This window comes from Saimiri boliviensis, chromosome 8 (genome assembly GCF_048565385.1).
Source record: "Saimiri boliviensis isolate mSaiBol1 chromosome 8, mSaiBol1.pri, whole genome shotgun sequence".
NCBI classification, from domain to species: Eukaryota; Metazoa; Chordata; class Mammalia; order Primates; family Cebidae; genus Saimiri; species Saimiri boliviensis.
The window spans coordinates 100,603,853-100,624,646 of record NC_133456.1 but is presented as its reverse complement, the minus strand read 5'-3'; the positions used below and the strand labels follow the sequence as shown (position 1 = coordinate 100,624,646).

The following is a 20,794-nucleotide window of genomic DNA, read 5'->3' as shown; positions in this document are numbered from 1 at the left end:
TCTATTTGTTTTGACACTATTCCTCTCAGTTCTACAGTGGCACTGTCATAAATCAGCTATTAATATTTGTATGGATTTCTATCTGGACTTTGTGTTCTTTTTATGTGTCTTTGTGCAAGAACTACAGTTTTAAAATTACTGTAGCTTCGTATTAATAATAACTGTGGATGCAAGGTATCAGAATTAGTCCTTCTATATTATGTTCCTTTTTGTTGTTGTTTGAAATATCTTGCCACTTACTAGCTCTTTGCATTTGATAAACATTTTGACCATAATGTTCCACAAAAAAGTTGCTAGTGTTTTATTTGAGTTTGCATTGATTATGAACATCTGTCTGGGGAGAATGGACATATTTTTATTTTATTTTTTTTTTCTGAGTCTGAGTTTTGCTCTTGTTGCCCCATCCTGGAGTACAGTGGCATGATCTTGGCTTACTTCAACCTCTGCCTTCCAGTTTCAAGCTATTCTGCTGCCTCAGCCTCCTGAGTTGCTGGGATTATGGGCGCCTGCCACCATGCCCGGCTAATCTTTGTATTTTTAGTAGAAACAGGGTTTCACCATGCTGGCCAGGCTGGTCTTGAACTCCTGACCTCGTGATCTGCCTGTCTCAACCTCCCAAAGTGCTGGGATTTCAGATGTGAGCCACCGTGCCTGGCCATGTATGTATGTATGTATAATAGAGTCTTGCTGTGTTGCCCAGGCTGGAATGCAGTGGGTCAGTCTCCACTCACTGTAACCTCCGACTCCCGGGTTCAAATGATTCTCCCGACTCAGCCTCCCTCTACTAAAATTACAATGATTAGCTGAGCATGGTGGGATTACAGGCGCCTGCCACCACGCCTGGCTAATCTTTGTATTTTTAGTAGAGACAGGGTTTCACTGTGTTGGCCAGGCTGTTCTCAAACTCCTGACCTCATGATCCGCCTGCCTTGTCCCTCCCAAAGTGTTGGTATTACAGGCGTGAGCCACTGTGCCCAGGGAGAATAGCCGTCTTCATAGTTTTGAATTTTTCAATCCATGGATATGGTAATTGATTACTCAGATTTCATTTATTTATTGTGGTACAATATGCATAATGCAAGATATACCATGTTGACTGTTTTTAGGTATGCAATTCAGTAAGTACATTCACAGTGTTTTATAACCATCAGCAGTACGTATTTCCAGAGTTTTTTTCATCCCAAAGAGAAATTCTGTACCCCATAAGCATAACTTTGCATTTCATCCTCTCTGTAACCCCTGATAATTTCTGTTTCTTTCAAGTTGACTAGTTTAGATACCTCATGTAAGTGGAATCTTATTTGTTCTTTTGTATGTAGCTTATTTCATTTTGAATGTTTTCAAGGTTCATCTATGTTGTAGCATGTATGAGAATTTGAATCTTGTTTGTAACTGAGTAGTACATAATCCATTGTATGTGTATACCATATTTTGTTTATCCATTCATCTGTTGATGGAAACTTGGGTTGTTTCCACCTTTTGGCTATTGTGAGTAATGCTGCCCTGAATATTGGTATTCTAGCATCTCTTTGAATCTTTTCTTTTCTTTTTTTTTTTGGGGGTATACATTAGGAATGAAGTTGCTGGTTCATATGGTAATTCTGTTTGGTGTTTTGAGGAACTGGCAAACTGGTTTTCACAGAGACTTCAGCATTTTGTATTCCTACCACCAATGCATGAAGGTTCAGTTTTTTTCGGCTCAGTCTTTTTCAGTTTTCTTGAACTCTTGTTATTTTCTGGTGTTGTTACTGTTTTTGAGACAGGGTCTTGTTCTATCACTCAAGCTTGAAGTGCAGTGGCTTGAACATGGCTCACTGCAGCCTCAACCTCCTGGGATCAAGCAATTGTCCCACCTCAGCCTCCTGTGTAGCTGGGACCTCTCTGTAGCCCCTGGTAATTTCTGTTTCAGGTGCGCACCATCACCAACGCCACCTAATTTCGTTGATTTTTATAGAGCGGTACTCTCACTACGTTGTCCAGGCTGGCTTGCACTTCTGGACTAAAACAATCCTCCTGCCTCAGCCTCCTTAAAGTATTGGGACTAAAAGTGTGAGCCATGGCACCTGGTTTATTTTGTTTTTTTTTTTTTTTTTTTTTTTTTTTGATGGTAGCCAAGCTAATGACGTAAAGTGGTATCTTGTAGTTTTGAGTTGCATTTTCCCAGTGATTAGTGATACAAGCATCTTTTCATCTGCTTCTTGGCCATTAGTGTGTATTCATTGGAGAAATATCTATTCAGGTCCTTTGCCCACTTTGTTTAACTTTTTGCTGTTGAAATGTCAGTATTGTTTATCTTGTTCTAGATCCTAGACCGAATATCTAGTTGTGAATTCCAGACTGTTCTTAGATAAATGATTTGTAAATATTTTCTTCCATTCTATGTGTTGTCTTTTCACTCTGTTGATAATCATGTCCTTTTATGCACAGAGGTTTTAGTTGTGATGAATCTTTTTTTAGTTTTTGTTGTGCCTTTTGTAGCATATCCAAGAAATGATTGTCATATTGACTGCAGTGAAGATTTTCCCATGTTTTCTTCTAAGTATTTCTATAGTTGTAGCTCTTATGTTTACGTCTTTGATCCATTCTGAATCAGTTTTAGTGTGCAGTGTAAGATAAGTGTCTTACCTACATTCTTTTGCATGTATATATCCAGTTTTCCCAGCATTATTTGTTGAAAAGTTTCTCTTTCCCATTGAATGATTCTGGTGCCTTTGTTGAAAATCACTTCATCATATAAACAGGAGTTTATTTCTGAACTGTCTATTCTCTTTCCATGCCAGTACAATACTGTTTTGATTACTATAGCTTTGTAGTGAGTTTTGAAATGAGTAAGTGTGAGGTCTTCAAATTTAATTTTCCGTTTCCAGATTGTTTTGACTATTTGAGATCTCTTGAGATTCTACATGAATTTTAGAATGTATTGTTTTTTATTTCTGCAAAAAACATTCTTGGGATTTTGATAGAAATTTTGTTGAATGAGTAGATTGCTTTGAAATAGTAACATCTTAACAACATTAAGGTGTTAACAGTCCAAGAACATGAATGTCTTTCCATTTATTTATTTTGTCTTCAGTTTATTTCAGTAAAGTTTTGTCATTTTATGTGTACAAGTCTTGTATTTCCTTCATTGCTGACTTACTTACTTATATACTTGTTTTTTTTGAGACAGAGTGTTGCTCTGTAGCCCAGGTTTGGAGTACACTGATGTAATCTTTGCCCACTGCAACTTCTGCCTCCCAGATTCAAATGATTCTCCTTCCTCAGCCTCCCTAGTAGCCAGGATTACAGGTGTCCCATGCCCGGCTAATTTTTTGTATATTTATTTATTTATTTATTTTATCTTTATTTATATATATATTTTTGAGATGCAGTTTCTCAAAAATTCTTATGCCTCAGGCTCCCAAGTAGCTGGGATTATAGGCATGTACCACCATGCCCAGCCAATTTTTTTTTTTTTTTTTTTTTTTTGATACAGAGTCTTACTCTGTTGCCAGGCTAGAATGCAGTGGCACGGTCTTGGCTTACTACAGCCTTCACCTCCTGGGTTCAAGCGATTTTTCTGCCTCAGCCTCCTGTGTAACTGGGATTGCAGGTGCCTGCCACCATGCCCAGCTAATTTTTGTATTTTGAGTAGAAATGAGGTTTCACCATGTTGGCCAGGCTGGTCTTGAACTCCTGACCTTGTGATTTGCCCACCTTGAACTACCAAAGTGCTGGGATTATAGTATAGGCGTGAGCTACCGTGTCTGGTGCTCCATCACCCAGGCTGGAGTTCAGTGGTGCAATGTCCGCTCACTGCAGCCTCCATCTCGAGTTCAGGTGATTCTCCTGCCTCAGCCTTCCAAGTAGCTGGGATTACAGACACCTGCCACCATGCCCAGCTAATTTTTTTTTTGTATTTTTAGTAGAGGCAGGGCTTCACCATGTTGGCCTGGCCTGGCCTCAAGTGACCTGCCCTTCTTTCCCTCCCAAAGTACTGGGATTACAAATGTGAACCACCTCACCAGGACCCTTCATTAAGCTTAGTACTTTATTCTTTGTGATACTTTTATAAATGAAATTGTTTCCTTTTTGGGCTGTTCATTATAGGTGTAGAGAAATAAAACTGATTTTTAAAAAATTTTTTTGAGATGGGTCTCACTCTGTCACCCAGGCTGGAGTGCAATGGCATGATCTTGGCTCACTGCAACTTTGCCTCCCGGGTTCAAGCAATTTTTCTGCCTCAGCCTCTTGAGTATTTTGGATTACAGGCGTCCACCACCACGTCCAACTAATTTTTGTATTTTTATAGTAGAGATGGGGTTCTGCTGTGTTGGCCGGGCTGATCTCGAACTCCTGACCTCAGGTGATCTGACCTCAGGTGATCCACCAGCCTCAGCCTCCCAAAGTGCTGGGATTACATGCGTGAGCCACTGCACCCAGCCAAAACTTGGGTGTTGTTTTTACATCCTACTTGTTGAATTCATTTATTATGAGCTCTAATTTTTTTTTTTTTTTTTTTTTTTTGAGGCAGAGTTTCACTCTTGTTACCCAGTCTGGAGTGCAATGGCGCGATCTCGGCTCACCACAACCTCCGCCTCCTGGGTTCAGGCAATTCTCCTGCCTCAGCCTCCTGAGTAGCTGGGATTACAGGCACGCGCCACCATGCCCAGCTAATGTTTTGTATTTTTAGTAGAGACGGGGTTTCACCATGTTGACCAGGATGGTCTCGATCTCTTGACCTCGTGATCCACCTGCCTTGGCATCCCAAAGTGTTGGGATTACAGGCTTGAGCCTCCGCACCTGGCCGAGCTCTAAATTTTTTTGTGGATTCTTTCAGAGTTTTCCATGTAAAAGATGTCACCTGAGGACAGAAGTAATTTTACTTCTTTCTTTTCAAGTTGGATGCTGTTGTATTTCTTTTTCCTATCCAACTGCTGTGGCAAGAAGTTTGGGTTGTATTTTATCTTTGTGTGGGGGGTTTTGTTTTTTTAGACAAGGTCTGTGCTCTGTCGCCCAGGCTAGAGTGCAGTAGCGCAATCTCAGCTCACTGCAACCTCCACCTCCAGGGCTCAAGCAGTCCTCATACTTCAGGCCCCAAGTAGTGTGAGCCACCATGCTCAGCTAATTTTTTTTTTTTTTTTTTTTTTTTTTTTTTGTAGAGATGAGGTTTCACCATCTTGTCCTGGCTGGTCTTGAACTCCTGAGCTGAAGCCAACTGTCTGCCTCAGCCTCCCAGCGTGCTGGGATTACAGTTATGAGCCATTGGGTCTGGCCTATAGTACTATTTTGAATAAAAATGGTGAAGCCAGACATTCTTGTCTTGGTCCTTAGGGGAAAAGATTTCAGTCTGTGACTCTTAAGTGTGATGTTAGCTTTGGGTTTTTTTCACATGAAGTCTGTCAGGTAGTTCGAGAAGGTCTTTATTTCTCTTATCAATTTTGAAGAATAATTTTACTGTCTAGAGGATTCTAGGTTGGTGGAACACTTTAAATAAATAAACACAAAGAAACAAACTAATACTTTCTAACACTTTAAATATTCAGTCTGGCCAGGCATGGTGGCTTGTACCTATAGTCCTAGCACTTTAGGGAGGCCAAGGCCAGAGGATTACTTGAGACCAAGAGTTTGAGACCACACTGGACAACGTAGTGAGACTCTGTCTCTTAAAAAAAAAAAAAAAAAAAAAAAAAAAAAAAAAAAGGTCGGGCATGGTGGCTCATGCCTGTAATCCTAGCACTTTGGGAGGCCAAGGTGGGTGGATCACCCAAGGTCAGGAGTTCAAGACCAGCCTGGCCATGATGGTGAAACCCCATCTTAAAAATAAATAAATAAATGAGTAAATAAATAAAGCACACTCTACCTCTCTTCGTGTTTGCATTGTTTCTTGATAAGCTCAATCAATGTAATTCTTTTTTTTTTTTTCCTTTGAGACAGGGTCCTGCTCTGTTGCCCAGGCTGGCATACAGTGGCACAATCATAGCTTACTGCAGCCTTGACCTCCTAGGCTCTGATAATCTCCCATTTCAGCCTCCACAGTAGCTGAGACTAAAGTGTGCACTACCACACCCAGCTATTTTTTTTTTTTTTTTTAGAAGATGGAGTCTTGCTCTGTTGCCTGTACTGGAGTGCAGTGGCGAGATCTTGGCTCACTGCAACCTCCATCTCTTGGGTTCAAGTGATTCGCCTGCCTCAGCCTTCCAAGTAGCTGGGATTATAGGTGTGCACCACCATACCTGGCTAATTTTTGTATTTTGAGTAGAGATGGGGTTTCACCCTGTTGGCCAGGTTGATCTCAAACTCCTGACCTCATGATCCGCCCACTTCGGCCTCTCAGAGTGCTGGGATTACAGGCGTAAGCCACAATGCACAACCATTCTTTTTAATTTTTTTTGTTGAACGTCAGGTATTATATATGTGGTAAGAACACCTGGGGTAATCAGGCTTTTAATGAAGTCTTTGAGAGAGGTTCCTGGGGCTTCCTATTTCGCCATTTTCCCAGAATCTTCTTCCTTCCTCTTGTCCTTTATTGCCACACCTGCTTTTTTCCTGCTGCCAGGCTTTTTCATAACCAAAATATTCTTCATTTTGGTAATTTTGTTATCTCAAGGATGTTATATAAATGGGATGATAGAACTTGTAACTTTCTGGAGGCAGGTGCATGATTCACGCCTGTAGTCCCAGCACTTTCAGAGGCTGAAGTGAGTGGGTCACTTGAGGTCAGGAGTTTGAAAATAGCCTGGACAACATGGTGAAACCCTGTCTTTACTAAAAAATACAAAAGCTAGCCAGGTGCGGTGGCACGAATATGTAATCCCAGCTGCTCCGGAGGCTAAGAAATGAGAATCGCTTGAACCTGGGTGGCGGAACCAGTGAGCCGAGATTGTGCCACTGCACTCCACCCTGGGTGACAGAGTGAGACTGTCTAAAAACAAAACAAAACAACATAACTTTCTGGGATTGAGTTTTTACACTTGGCTTAATTCCTTAGGGATTCCTCCAGGTTGTTGCTTAGTGTTTGTTACAGTTATACTGTGGTTTGTTTACTCACTTATTTGTTGAAAGATAATCTCAGTTATTTCTACTTGTAGGCTATTATGAATAAAAGTGTTATAAACATTGCACAGGTTTTCGTGTGAACGTAAGTGTTCATTTAGTAATTTTGATAGGTGTGTAGTGATATTGTGTATATTATTATTTTTTTGACAGGGTCTTGCTCTGTTACCTAGGCTTGAAGGGCAGTATCATGATTATGGCTCACTGCTGCCTCAAACTCCCAGGTTGCTAGGACTATGGCCATGTGCCACTACACCCAGCCAGTGTTTTTAAAAATATGTTTTTGTATAGATAGGGTCTTGCTATGTTGCTCAGGCTGGTTCTGAACTTCTGAGGTCAAGCCATCCTCCAGATTAGTCTCCTAAAGTGCTGGGATTGCAGGCCACTAGGCCCACCTCACTGTGTTTTTAATATTTATTTCCTTAAAGTGGCTAATGATGTTGACCCTGTTTTCAGGTGCTTATTTGTTATCTTTTTTTATTTGTTTGTTTTACATATGGCACACTTTAAGAATATGCATGTCATCCCTGTGCAGGGAGCATACTAATCTTTTCTGCATCGTTTCATTTTTGGTATATGTGCTGCTGAGGCAAGCGCTGGTACCTTTATATATCCTCTGTTCATTACTTTTGGATGTTTTCTTTCTTTCTTTTTTTTTTCTGAAATGGAGTCTCTCCATCTGTACTGAAAAATACAAAAATTAGCCGTCTGTGGTGCCACATGCCTATAGTCCCAGCTGCTTGGGAGGCTGAGACAGGAGAATGGCTTGAACTCAGGAGGCAGAGGTTGCAGTGAGCTGAGATTGCACTACTGCAAAGACTCCATTAAAAAAAAAAAAATTCCTGGGTGCTCTGGCTCATGCCTGTAATCCCAGTACTTTGGGAGGTGAGAAGTGAGCGCATTACAAGGTCAAGAGATCGAGACCATCTTGGCCAACATGGTGAAACCCTGTCTCTACTAAAATACAAAAATTAGCTGGGCCTGGTGGTGCACTCCTGTAGTCCCAACTACTTGGGAGGCTGTGGGAGTAGAATCACTTGAACCCTGAAGGCGGGGATTGCAGTGAGCCGAGATTGCGCCACTGCACTCCATCCAGCCTGTCGACAGAGCGAGACTCCATCTCAGAAAAAAAAAAAAAAAGAGATATTCCTCTCTTGGTGGGTGGAATGTTCTGTAAATGGGCATAGATGCAGCTGGTTCATGGGGTTGAATTAAATAGCTGAATGTTTGTGTATTTTTTATACTTGTTACAGAGAAATCAATTGAAGTTTCCGTGTATAATAGTGGATTTGTGCATTTTTCCATTCAGTTCTGTCAGTTTTTCTTTCATATATTTTGTAGTCTTGTGTTTTGGTACATACATATTTAGGAATGTTATGTCTTCTTGGTGGATTGACCCCTCTCTCAATAAATAATTTCCCACTTAGTCTCTAGTACTTTTTCTTTGCTCTGAAGTATCTGTTTCTGATATTAATATAGTCACTCCAGCTTTTCTTTAATTTATGTTTGCATCATATGCCTTTTTTAATTGTTTTGCTTTCAGCGTGCTTCGATTGTTATTTTTGAAGTAAATTTCTTGTATACAAAATAATGTTAGGTTATGTTCTCATTCTCTCTCTCTCTCTCTTTCTCTCCCTCCCTCCCTCCCTCCCTCCCTCCTGGGTTCAAGCAATTCACCTGCCTCAGGTTCCCAAATAGCTGGGATTACAGGCGCCCACCACCATGTCTGGCTAATTTTTTGTATTTTTAGTAGAGATGGGGTTTTCACTATGTTGGCCAGGCTGGTCTTGAACTCTTCACCTTGTGATCTGCCCGCCTCTGCCTTCCAGAGTACTGGGATTATGGGCATGAGCCACTGTGCCCGGCCTTTTAAAATTTTTTAAAATTTATTTTTATTTTTATTTATTTATTTTTTTTTTGAGACGGAGTTTCACTCTTGTTACCCAGGCTGGAGTGCAATGGCGCGATCTTGGCTCACCGCAACCTCGCCTCCTGGGTTGAGGCAATTCTGCCTCAGCCTCCCGAGTAGCTGGGATTACAGGCATGCGCCACCATGCCCAGCTGATTTTTTTGTATTTTTAGTAGAGACGGGGTTTCACCATGTTGACCAGGATGGTCTCGATCTCTTGACCTCGTGATCCACCCGCCTTGGCCTCCGAAAGTGCTGGGATTACAGGCTTGAGTCACCGCGCCCAGCCTAAAATTTTTTTTTTTAATTTTTTTTTTTGAGAAATGGTCTTGCCCTGTCACCCAGGCTGCATTTCAGTGGCACTGTGATCGTTTACTGCAGCCTAGACTTCCTGGGCCCAAGCAATTCCTCCACCTCAGCCTTGCAAGTAACTGGGACCACACATGTGCACCATCACATCTGGTGTGTGAGCCGCCATACTTGGCTTTAGGTTATGTTTTAAAAATCCAATCTGTCAATCTTTGTCCTTTTTTTTCTTTTCTTTTCTTTTTTTTTTTGAGACGTAGTCTCACTCTGTCACCCAGGCTGGAGTGCAGTAGCGTGATCTCGGCTTGCTGCAACTTCCACCTTCTGGGTTCAAGCGATTCTACTGCCTTAGCCTCCAGAGTAGCTGGGATTACAGGTGCCCACCACCATTCCCAGCTAGTAGAGATGGAATTTTATCACATTGGCCAGGCCGGTCTTGAACTCCAGCCTCAGGTGATTCACCCACCTTGGCCTCCCAAAGTGCTAGAATTACAGGCCTGAGCCACCATTCCCAGCCTTAGTTTTTGTTTTTTTCGTTGTTCTTTTTCCTGCTTTGTTTTGGGTTAGTTGAATATCTTTGGAATTCCATTTTTCTTGTCTAATTTTTTTTTTCTACCCTAATCTACTCTGCCAAAACCATTTTTTCTTTTTCTTTTTCTTTTTCTTTTTTTTTTTTTTGAGATGGAGTTTCACTCTTGTTGCCTAGGCTGGAGTGCAGTGGCGCATTCTCGGCTCACCGCAACCTCCGCCTCCTGGGTTAAAGCAATTCTCCTGTCTCAGCCTCCCCAGTAGCTGGGATTACAGGCATGTGCCACCACGTCCGGCTAATTTTTTTTTCTTTTTTTTGAGATGGAGTTTCGCTCTTGTTGCCCAGGCTGGAGTGCAATGGCGCGATCTCGGCTCACCGCAACCTCTGCCTCCTGGGTTCAGGCAATTCTCCTGCCTCAGCCTCCTGAGTAGCTGGGATTACAGGCACACGCCACCATGCCCAGCTAATTTTTAGTATTTTAGTAGAGACGGGGTTTCACCATGTTGACCAGGATGGTCTCGATCTCTTGACCTCGTGATCCACCCGCCTCGGCCTCCCAAAGTGCTGGGATTACAGGCTTGAGGCACCGCGCCCGGCCTAATTTTTTGCATTTTTACTAGAGACGGGGTTTCACCATGTTGGCCAAGATGGTCTCAATCTCTTGACCTCGTGATCCACCCTCCTCGGCCTCCCAAAGTGCTGGAATTACAGGCGTGAGCCACTGTGTCCGGCCCCATTTTTTCTTAATAGTGTTTTATATCTGTTTATTTTAGTTCCTTGATGTAGTTTGGATATTTGCCCCACTGAAATCTTTTTTTTTTTTTTCTTGAGACACAGCCTTGCTGTGTTGCCCAGGCTAGAGTGCAGTGGCAAACAATCTTGGCTCACTGCAGCATCCACCTCCTTGGTTCAAGGAATTCTCCCACTTCAGCCTCTCAAGTAGCTGGGATTACAGGCGCATGCCACCATGCCCTGCTAATTTTTTTTATTTTTAGTAGAGTCGGGGTTTCACCATGTTGGCCAGCCTGGTCTTGGAACTCCTGACCTCAGGTAATCCACTCACCTCCGTCTACCAGAGTGCTGGGATTACAGTTGTGAGCCACCATGCCCGGACTAAAAAAATTTTTTTTGGGAGGCTGAGGTGGGTAGGTCACTCGAGGTCAGGAGTTTGAAATACAGATAAAAAAGTTTGCTGGGTGTGATGGTAGCACCTGTAATCCTAGCTACTTGGAAGGCTGAGGCAGGAGAATCACTTCAACTTGGGAGGCAGAGGTTGCACTGAGCTGAGATTATGCAAGTGTACTTTAGTTTGGGCAACAGAGCAAGACTTTGTTTCAAAAAAACAAAAAAAAAAAAACTTTTTTTTTTCCGGTTAATTCTAATATATGTGGGATATTAGAATTAAGACATCGTGATGTTTGTATCTGTTTATTACCTTTTTAAATTCAATTTGGAATCTTCGCTATTCTTGGTATCTTTTTGGTATCACAAATGAGTTTTGATTCAAACCTGGGCATTTTTGTATTGTTATGAGACTGTACATCTTAAACAACTGTTTTAAGTAGTCTTCTCTTACACTTGTCTAACACAGGGAAGGTGTGGGTGCCATCTTGTTAAGCCAGGTAGGGGATGAAGTTCAGTTTCTCTATCCTGTCTGTTGACATTTGAGGGAAACTGTCTTTTACTTCTGTGCAGAGTTCGGAGTTGTGGCTCCCTTCCTGATCTCCATGGTGGATGTGGCCTTATTTGTTACTTTGTGTAGGTGAAAGTCTCTCTACTAGGTCTTCTCTGCTACCATTCCAGTAGGGACAGGGAGGGATGCCTTATTATTGGCAGATGGTGGTGGAAGTCCAGGCTTCCCATCTTTTCTCCACTTACACAGTGGGGAGTGGGTACTCATTAAGTAGTCAGTTGGAAGGAAAGTTCTAGTTCGCTGCTTAACTTGCTCTGATACTACCTGTTGGGAATCTTGGACTCTTTTCATTATAGTCTCATGAGGGTGGATTTCTAGGTTTCCCATGTGATCATTGCTGGTATGGGTGGGGATTGTTGTTCTGTGGTATTACGCTGGAGTAGAGCAATCACTCTTGAAAGTTTTCTTTCTAGTTAACATACCGCTTTACTGGTAATTTGGTCTGGAGAGAGAAGGCTTTTGTTGGGGCTCTTTTTGGTATATGCCCATTGGTGTTCCGACTTGCTCACTTCTTCCATTCCAGGATTAGGATGTATTTGGTAAAAAGAATAATACCCAGGGAATTTACTGCCATATTGTGCCTGTGTCCTGTGATTCTTAGCTAATTTGCCTTCTGTCCACCTTTTAGAGAATATTTGTTTTATTTATAATGTTCACATTTTAAATTTATATTTAGTAGGAGGAACAGGGAAAATTATGTCCATTCCATCCTCCCAGAAGTGTAAGTCTAACCTTTGATGTCATTGAGTGTGCCGTTTTGCTCTTTGCTGTTTCATTGACTTCTGCTCTGATTTTTCTTTTGCTCTTCTAGTTTCTTAAGGAACAACATGAAGTCACTGATTTGTTTCTTTTTTAATATAGTCATTTAATTGTATAAATTTCTCTTTTAATTACTGCTTTAACTGCCTTAAAAATACTTGATAGTTTTTCTCTTTTTTTAACCACTGGTTATTTTTATTTTTTATTTTTTTGAGACAGAGTCTTACTCTGTCGCTCAGGCTGGAGTGCTTGGTGTGATCTCGGCTCACGGCATACTCCACCTTCCTGGTTTAAGCATTTCTCTGCCTCAGCCTCCCAAGTAGCTGGGATTACAGGCGCCTGCCACCATGCCTGGCTAATTTTTGTATTTTTTGTATTTTTTTTTTTTTTTTAAGACAGAGTCTCACTTTGTTGGCAGTCACCAGGCGCCAGGCTGGAGTGCAGTAGCACAATCTTGGCTGACTGCAACCTCCGCCTCCCAGGTTCAAGCAGTTTTCCTGCCTCAGCCTCCCAAGTAGCTGGGACTACAGGCTCACACCACCACGCCCAGCTAATTTTTTTGTATTTTTAGTAGAGGTGGGGTTTCACCATGTTGGCCATGATGGTCTCGATCTCTTGACCTTGTGATCCGCCTGCCTCAGCCTCCCAAAGTGCTGGGATGACAGGTGTGAGCCACCTATACTGACCCCATTGTGTCTTTTATCTCCTGTTTTGTGGATTTAGTTACAAATATGTTTGGCCTCTTGAAGTTATCTCAAGATAATACTTTGTGTGTGTGTGTGTGTGTGTGTGTGTGTGTGTGTTTCCCTGTGTTTCATTTAGGTTAGTAATTTTGGTTTCATGTGTTGTAAATCTTATAAAGTATATTTTTCATCTTAGACTTTGTAATTTTCATCTTTAGAAGTTCAAGTTTTAAAAATATTTTATGTTTTTACTTAATATGTTTGCTTCTTTTAGCTTTCTGATCATATGAAATATTGTGGTCATAATTGTTTTAAAGGACTTGTCTACTAATTCTGTTTTATGTTTCATTTCAAAATTGGTTTCTTTTTTTGTATCGTAATGGGATATAATTTCCTGCTTCTATGTAAGTCTTTTTTTTTTTTTTTTGAGACAGAGTTTCGCTCTTGTTACCCAGGCTGGAGTGCAATGGCGCGATCTCGGCTCACCGCAACCTCCGCCTCCTGGGTTCAGGCAATTCTCCTGCCTCAGCCTCCTGAGAAGCTGGGATTATAGGCACGTGCCACCATGCCCAGCTAATTTTTTGTATTTTTAGTAGAGACGGGGTTTCACCATGTTGACCAGGATGGTCTCGATCTCTTGACCTCGTGATCCGCCCGCCTCGGCCTCCCAAAGTGCTGGGATTACAGGCTTGAGCTACCGCGCCCGGCCTTATGTAAGTCTTATAAATTCTGATTGGCATTTTAGCCAGTGTGAATTTTACCTTGTTCCCTACTTTCTCTAGTTTTGTTTGCCTTTGAAAAATATTAGTGGACTTTGTTCTGTGGCATTATTAAGTTGCTGGAAAACAGTTTCTTTCTTTTGGATCTTTATGTTTTCTTTGATTGGACCAGGGCTGTGTTTAGGGTTAATTTTTTCCTTCTCCTGAAGCCTTTCCTTTCTTAGTACTCTGGTGTGATATCTCCAGTGTGATATAAATTATATCACATCATTTGCTTTCGGACTTTTGGGTGTAGGTGCTATTCACATCCTTTTGTAAATTCTGGATGCTATTACCTCTAATTCTTTTGGTGATTTCTCACCTTGCCCTTGGATAGCTCCTTTTCGTTGCAAGTGCTGATTTGTCATTCAACCAAAAGTTCTAGGGTGAGCCTTTGTGGATCTCTTCATTTCTCTCTCTCTCTCCAGCTCTCTACTCAGTGCTGGTCTCCCTTGTGAGCTCTAGGCCCCTTGGCCTCCTTGGACTTCCAACTCCGTTTCCTCAACTTGGGGAGACCACAGGTTCTGCCTGGGTTTCTCCTCCCTGTTCCACGACCTGGAAACTCTTTCAAGGCAGTAAGCTGGGCACATGTGTGGCCCGTTTGTTTGTTGTCTTCCAGGGATCACCGTTTTTTGTTACTTGTCTAGTATCTTCAGTGCTGTTGTTTCATTCATTTTATTAGGTTTTTATTATTTCATACAAGGAGGCTAAATCTGGTCCCCTTTATTCACTCCATCTTGACCACAAGTGGTATTATTATGATTTTAATTTACATTTTCATGGGAAATGAACAAACTCATCCTGTAAATTAAATTATATTTAATTTACATTACATTTCAACTGGTGATATTGTGCACTTGTATGTTGACCATTTGTGTGTTTTGTGACGAGTTTGTTCATTTAGCTTTATTGTTCTTTTTTTCTGTTTTTCATGTATTCGAGTTGCAGAAAGTGTTTATATGTCCTAAATACTGATTCTTTGTTAGATAAATGTTTTGTAAATACTTTCCCCAAGTCTATGTGGTTACCTATTTATTTTAACTGTACCTTTTGATGAGCAGAAATACTTATATCTGATAAGTTTAATTTATCAGTGTTTTCTTTTGTAGTTATTGCTTACTGTGAGCTAAGACACTTTTGCCTAACCTCGAAGTCATGAAGGTAATTTCCTTTATTTCCTCTAAAGGGCTTTGCTTTTGCTAATTTATATTTAGGTCTGTGATGCATCTGAAATTATTTTTGTAGGTTTGAATTTTTTTTTTTTTTTTCGGACACGGAATCTTGCTCTGTTGCCTAGGCTGGAGTGCAGTGGTGCGCTCTTGGCTCATTGCAGCCTCTACCTCCCGGGTTCCAGCAGTTCTCCTGTCTCTGGCTCCTGAGTAGCTGGGACTATATGTGCCACCACGCCTGACTAATTTTTGTATTTTTAGTAGGGATGGGGTTTCACCTTGTTGGCCAGGCTGGTCTTGATTTCCTGACAGTGTGATCCACTCGCCTTGGCCTCCCAAAGTGCTGGGATTATAGGTGTGAGCCACTGCGCTGGGCCAGATTTAATTTTTTTGCATATGGCTATCCAGTTGTTTTTCCCATTTGTTGAAAAGAGTCTCCTTTCCTCACTGGATTGCTTTGGTGGAACATTACGTGACTGTATCAGTGGGATCTCTTTCAGAAATCTTTATTCTACTCCAGAGATCTATTTGTCTAGCCCTGTACAGTATTTTGATTATTTTATAACTTTATATTGTCTTGAAGTCAGAATTGCAAGTCCTAAAACCTTTTTCTTCTTTTTCAAAGTTCTGAATATTCTGTCTTTCACGTTTCCATATGAATTATAATGTCTTCTCTGTCTTCTCCAAAAAAGGCTGATGGGATCAGGATTGTAATTGCCTTGAATCTGTTGATCAATTTGAGGAGAACTGACATCTTAACCATTGAGTCTTAACTGTTAGTGTAGTATATATCTCCATTTATTTAGGTCTTTTTTGTTTTGTCTAAGCGGTTGTTTGTAGCTTTCCGCCTTTGGTCTTGCATGTCTTTTGTTTTTAAAATTACATATTTTTTTTCCTTTTGTTTTTTTGAGACAGAATCTCACTCTGTCGCCCAGCTGGAGTGTAGTGGCACCATCTTGGCTCACTGCAACCTCTGTCGCATGAGTTCAAATAATTCTGCTATCTCTGTCTCCCAAACAACTGGGATTACAGCATGCAACACTAAACCCAACTAACTTTCATATTTCTAGTAGAGATGGGGTTTCACCATGTTGGCCAGGCTTGTCAACTCCTGACCTCAAATAATCTATCTATCTCAGCCTCCCAGAGTGCTGGGATTACAGGCATGAGCCATGTGAGCCACCACACCTGGCCTAATTTTTTTTTTTTTTTTTTGAGACAGTCTTGCTGTTTCGCTCAGGCTGGAGTGCGATGGTGTGATCTCCACTCACTGCAACTTCTACCTCCCAGGTTCAAGCGATTCTCCTGCCTCAGTCTCCTGATTAGTTGGGATTACAGTTGCCAACCGCCATGTGTGGCTATTTTTGTATTTTTAGTGGAGATGGGGTTTTGCCATCTTGGCCAGAATGGTCTGGAACTCCTGACGTCAGGTGATCTGCCCACCTCGGCCTCCCAAAGTACTGGGATTACAGGCGTGAGCCACCTCACCTGTCCAAATTATTTTTAAGTATTTTTTCTTTTTTTTGAGATGGAGTCTTGATCTGTCGTCCAGGCTGAAGTGCAGTGGTGCAGTCTTGGCTCACTGCAATCTCCGCCTCCTTCTGCCTCAGCCTCCCAAGTAGCCGGGACTATAGGAGTGTGCCACCATGCCTGGCTAATTTTTTATTTTTTGTAGAAACAGAGTTTCATTTATTGGTCAGTTGACCTTGATCTCCTGACCGCATGATCCACCCACGTCAGCTTCTCAAAGTGCTGGGATTACAGGGGTGTGAGCTACCACACCCAACATATTTTGTCCTCTTTTTGATGCTCTTTCTGTTTTAAAGTATTAAATACATTTTTTAGCAATTATACAGTATTATAAAAATCGAATTTCTGGCTTGGCAAGGTGGCTCATGTCTCTAATCCCCGCACTTTGGGATTCCAAGGCTGTGGGTCACCTGAGATCAGGAGTTCAAGAACAGCCTGACCAACATGAAGAAATCCTGTCTCTACTAAAAATACAAAATCAGCCGGGCGTGGCGGCGCATACCTGTAATCCCAGCTACTTGGGAGGATGAGGTAGGAGAATCACTTGAACCTAGGAGGTAGAGATTGTGGTGAGCTGAGATCGCACGATTGTATTCCAGCCTGAACAACAAGAGTGGAACTCTGACTCAAAAAGAAAAAAAAGGAAAAAATTGAATTTCTGATTTTTTGTTGGAAATAGAATTGATATAAGATTAAGTCATATTAATTCTACTAGTTTTTTAGGTAGATTACTTAGATTTTTCTAATAGATGATTGTCATAAAACACAGTTTTTTCTCTTTTTTCTTCAATTGTAATTCCTTTTATTCTCATCCTTTACAGAATGGACTTAATCTTGTTTTCTTTCTTTGAAAAGAGCATTCAGTGTTACACCATTAATTATAAGTTAGTTGCAGGGGTTTTATTGATGAACTTTATCAGATTGTTTTCAAATATAGGTTTTATTGTTATTTAGATATGGCAAGGCCAACAGTACTCAGCATGACTGCCATTGAAAAGATAGTTTTTTACTGCCGGGCACAGTGGCTCACGCCTGTAATCCCAGCACTTTGGGAGGCCGAGGCGGGTGGATCACAAGGTCAAGAGATCGAGACCATCCTGGTCAACATGGTGAAACCCTGTCTCTACTAAAAATACAAAAAAAATTAGCTGGACATGGTGGCGCGTGCCGATAATCCCAGCTACCCAGGAGGCTGAGGCGGAGAATTGCCTGAATCCAGGAGGCGGAGGTTGTGGTGAGCCGAGATTGCGCCGTTGCACTCCAGCCTGGGTAACAAGAGCGAGACTCTGTCTCAAAAAAAAAAAAAAAAAAAAAAAAAGAAAAGATAGTTTTTTATAGTCACAGGCCCCAGGAGGAGTAGTCATGCCATGCCACGGAGAATACACAGGTTGAATAAGGTCTGATCCTAGCTTCCTGAGAGTTTATGTAATGAATGGATATTGAGTTTTCTCAAAAGCTTTTTCTGTATGTATTGAGATGATGCTGTATTTTTAAAGATATTAATGTAAATTTAATTGTTTTCTTTTTTTGTTTATTTTCAAATGTTATACTAAATGCCTCTTGATGTCTTGGTGTATTACTCTTTTTTTATAATTTTTTCTGGAGACGGGTACAGTGGCGTGATCACTGCTCACTACAACCTCCGCCTCCTGGGTTCAAGCGATTTTCCTGCTTCAGCCTCCTGAGTAGCTGGGATTATAAGCCAGTGCCACTGTGTCCAGCTAATTGTTTTGTGGAGATGGGGTTTCACCATGTTGGCCTGGGAGATCTCCTGACCTCAAGTGATCCTCCTGCCTCGCTCTCCCAAAGTACTGGGATTATAGGTGTGAGCCACTGGAGCTGGCCTATTCTTTTTATATATGGTTGGATTTAAATTGCTAATATTAAATATTTTTGCATCTTTGTATGTGAGGGATTTTAGTGTAATCTTGTTGCTTTTTGTCAGGTTCTGGTGTTATTGGTATTCATTGGTATTACTCATGCTAAACTTAGAAATGATTTGGGAAGTACTGTCTCTCTTTTCTGGAAATGGTTGTGTGAGATTGATGCTCTTTTTTCTTTAGTGGTTGAAGGAATTTATCAATGAAAAAATCTGAGTCTAAAGTTTTTTTTAGGGAAAGGATTTTGATAATGAATTCAACTTATAGCACCCTTCAGATACTCTGTTTTGTCTTGTCAGTTTTGGTAAGTTTTGTTTTCAGAGAATTTTTTTATCTAAGCTTTTGAATTCGTTAGCATGAAGTCATTATAATTATAATCTTTAGCCCTCTTAGTATCTTTGGGATCATGGAGGTAATTCCCCCTTCATTCTTGATAGTAGTAATTTGTATTCTTCCTGTTTTAAAAAAAGTAATTTAGCTTGCAGATTGTCAACTTTGTTAAGTCTTTCCAAAGTGTTACCAGAAAGGGGGTCCCAATCCAGACTCTAAGAGAGAGGCAATCCAGACCCTAAGAGAGGGGTTCTTGGGTCTTGTGCAAGAAAGTATTTGAGGCAAATTCATGAAGTAAAAGCAAGTTTATTAAGAAAGTAAAGGAGCTGGGCATGGTGGCTCACGCCTGTAATGACACCACTTTGGGAGGCTGAGGTGGGCAGATCATGAGGTCAAGAGATTGAGACCATCCTGGCCAACATAGTGAAACCCCATATCTACTAAAATACAAAAGTTAGCTGGGTCTGGTGGCGCACACCTGTAGTCCCAGCTACTTGGGAGGCTGAGGCTGGAGAATTGCTTGTACCCGGAGACACAGGTTGCAGTGAGCCGAGATTGCACCACTGCACTCCAGCGTGGTGCCTGGCAACAGAGCAAAACTGTGTCTCAAAAAAGAAAGAAAGAAAAAAGAAAAGGAATAAAAGAATGGCTACTCCATAAGTAGAGCAGTGCCATGGACCACTGGTTGCCCATTTTTATGAGGATATTTTGATTGTATGCTAAACAAGGGGTGGATTATTCATGAGTTTTCTGGGAAGGGGGCGGGCAATTCCCAGAACTAGGGATTCTTCCCCTTTTAAGACTGTGGCATTTGTAAACTGTCTTGGTGCTGGTGGGAGTGTCTCTTAGCATGTTAATGTATTATAATTAGTGTATAATGAGCAGTGAGGACTACCACAGGTCAGTTTTGTCACCATCTTGGCTTTGGTGGGTTTTGGCCCCCTTTTTTATTACAGCCTGTTTTATCAGCAAGGTTTTTATGACTTGTATCTTGTGCCAACCAAGCTTATCTCATTCTGTGACTGTCACTCAGGTTCAGAGGCCTCTGACAATAGGATCAACTTTGACTTCAGATTTTCTGTTACTTTTCTGTTTCATTTTCTTCAGCTCTTTTTTTTTTGAGACGGAGTTTCGCTCTTTACCCAGGCTGGAGTGCAACGGCGCGATCTCGGCTCACCGCAACCTCCGCCTCCTGGGTTCAGGCAATTTTCCTGACTCAGCCTCCTGAGTAGCTGGGATTACAGGCACGCACCACCATGCCCAGCTAATTTTTTGTATTTTTGGTAGAGACGGGGTTTCACCATGTTGACCAGGATGGTCTCGATCTCTTGACCTTGTGATCCACCCGCCTCGGCCTCCCAAAGTGCTGGGATTACAGGCTTGAGCCACCGCGCCCGGCCTTCTTCAGCTCTTTTTACTATTTTTTTTTCTACTTTGGGTTTACTTTGCTCTTTTATAGGTTCTTTAGGTAGAACCCTACTTATGTTATGTTATGTTATGTTATGTTATGTTATGTTATGTTATGTTATGTTATGTTATGTTATGGACAGAGTCTTGCAGAGTCACCCAAGCTGGAGTGCATGCAGTACTGCAATCTCGGCTCACTACAACCTCTGCATCCCAGGTTCAAGTGATTCTCCTGCCTCAGCCTCCTGAGTAGCTGGGATTATAGGCACTTACCACCACATCCAGCTAATTTTTGTATTTTTAGTAGAGATAGGGTTTCACCATGTTAGCCAGAGTGGTCTCGAGTTCGAGACCTCAGGTGATCTGCTTGCCGTGGCCTTCGAAAGTGCTGCCATGACAGACATGAGCCACCGTTTCTGGCTGATAGATCATTAATTTTATAACTATCTCTTTTTCTGATGTGGTTAGGAAACATAATCTGCATGATTTCCATTATTTCATTTCATTGTATCCTGCTTTGTGGCTCAGTATGTTGTCTTTCATGGTGAATGCACTCAGTCTACCTGAAAAGACTGTTTATTGTGTTTTTTTTTTTTTTTTTTTTTTTTTTTTTTTTGAGACAGAGTTTCGCTCTTGTTACCCAGGATGGAGAGCAATGGTGTGATCTCGGCTCACCGCAACCCCCGCCTCCTGGGTTCAGGCAATTCTCCTGCCTTCTGAGTAGCTGGGATTACAGGCACGCGCCACCATGCCCAGCTAATTTTTTATATTTTTAGTAGAGACGGGGTTACACTATGTTGACCAGG

At 41.5% G+C, this 20,794-nt stretch overlaps 1 protein-coding gene and 1 non-coding gene across 17 annotated transcripts in view; one reads left to right on the top strand and one right to left on the bottom strand.

Moving 5' to 3' along the window:
• Positions 1-20,794, top strand: part of LOC101050982 (MLLT10 histone lysine methyltransferase DOT1L cofactor) — a 242,437-nt gene that overhangs the window by 43,605 nt on the left and 178,038 nt on the right. The window contains exons 1-2 of one of the 16 annotated variants that reach the window (XM_010341203.3): positions 13,277-14,247; positions 14,782-14,833. The exons of the other annotated variants lie outside the window; for them this stretch is intronic. Of the exons in view, the coding sequence (XP_010339505.1) occupies positions 14,828-14,833 (6 nt within the window). The 5' untranslated portion in view covers positions 13,277-14,247; positions 14,782-14,827. Of the gene's footprint in view, positions 1-13,276; positions 14,248-14,781; positions 14,834-20,794 lie in introns of those variants that run through there. 16 annotated transcript variants of the gene reach the window in all.
• Positions 7,526-7,632, bottom strand: LOC120367634 (U6 spliceosomal RNA). The gene has a single exon (XR_005581964.1). It is a non-coding gene; the product is annotated as a U6 spliceosomal RNA (small nuclear RNA).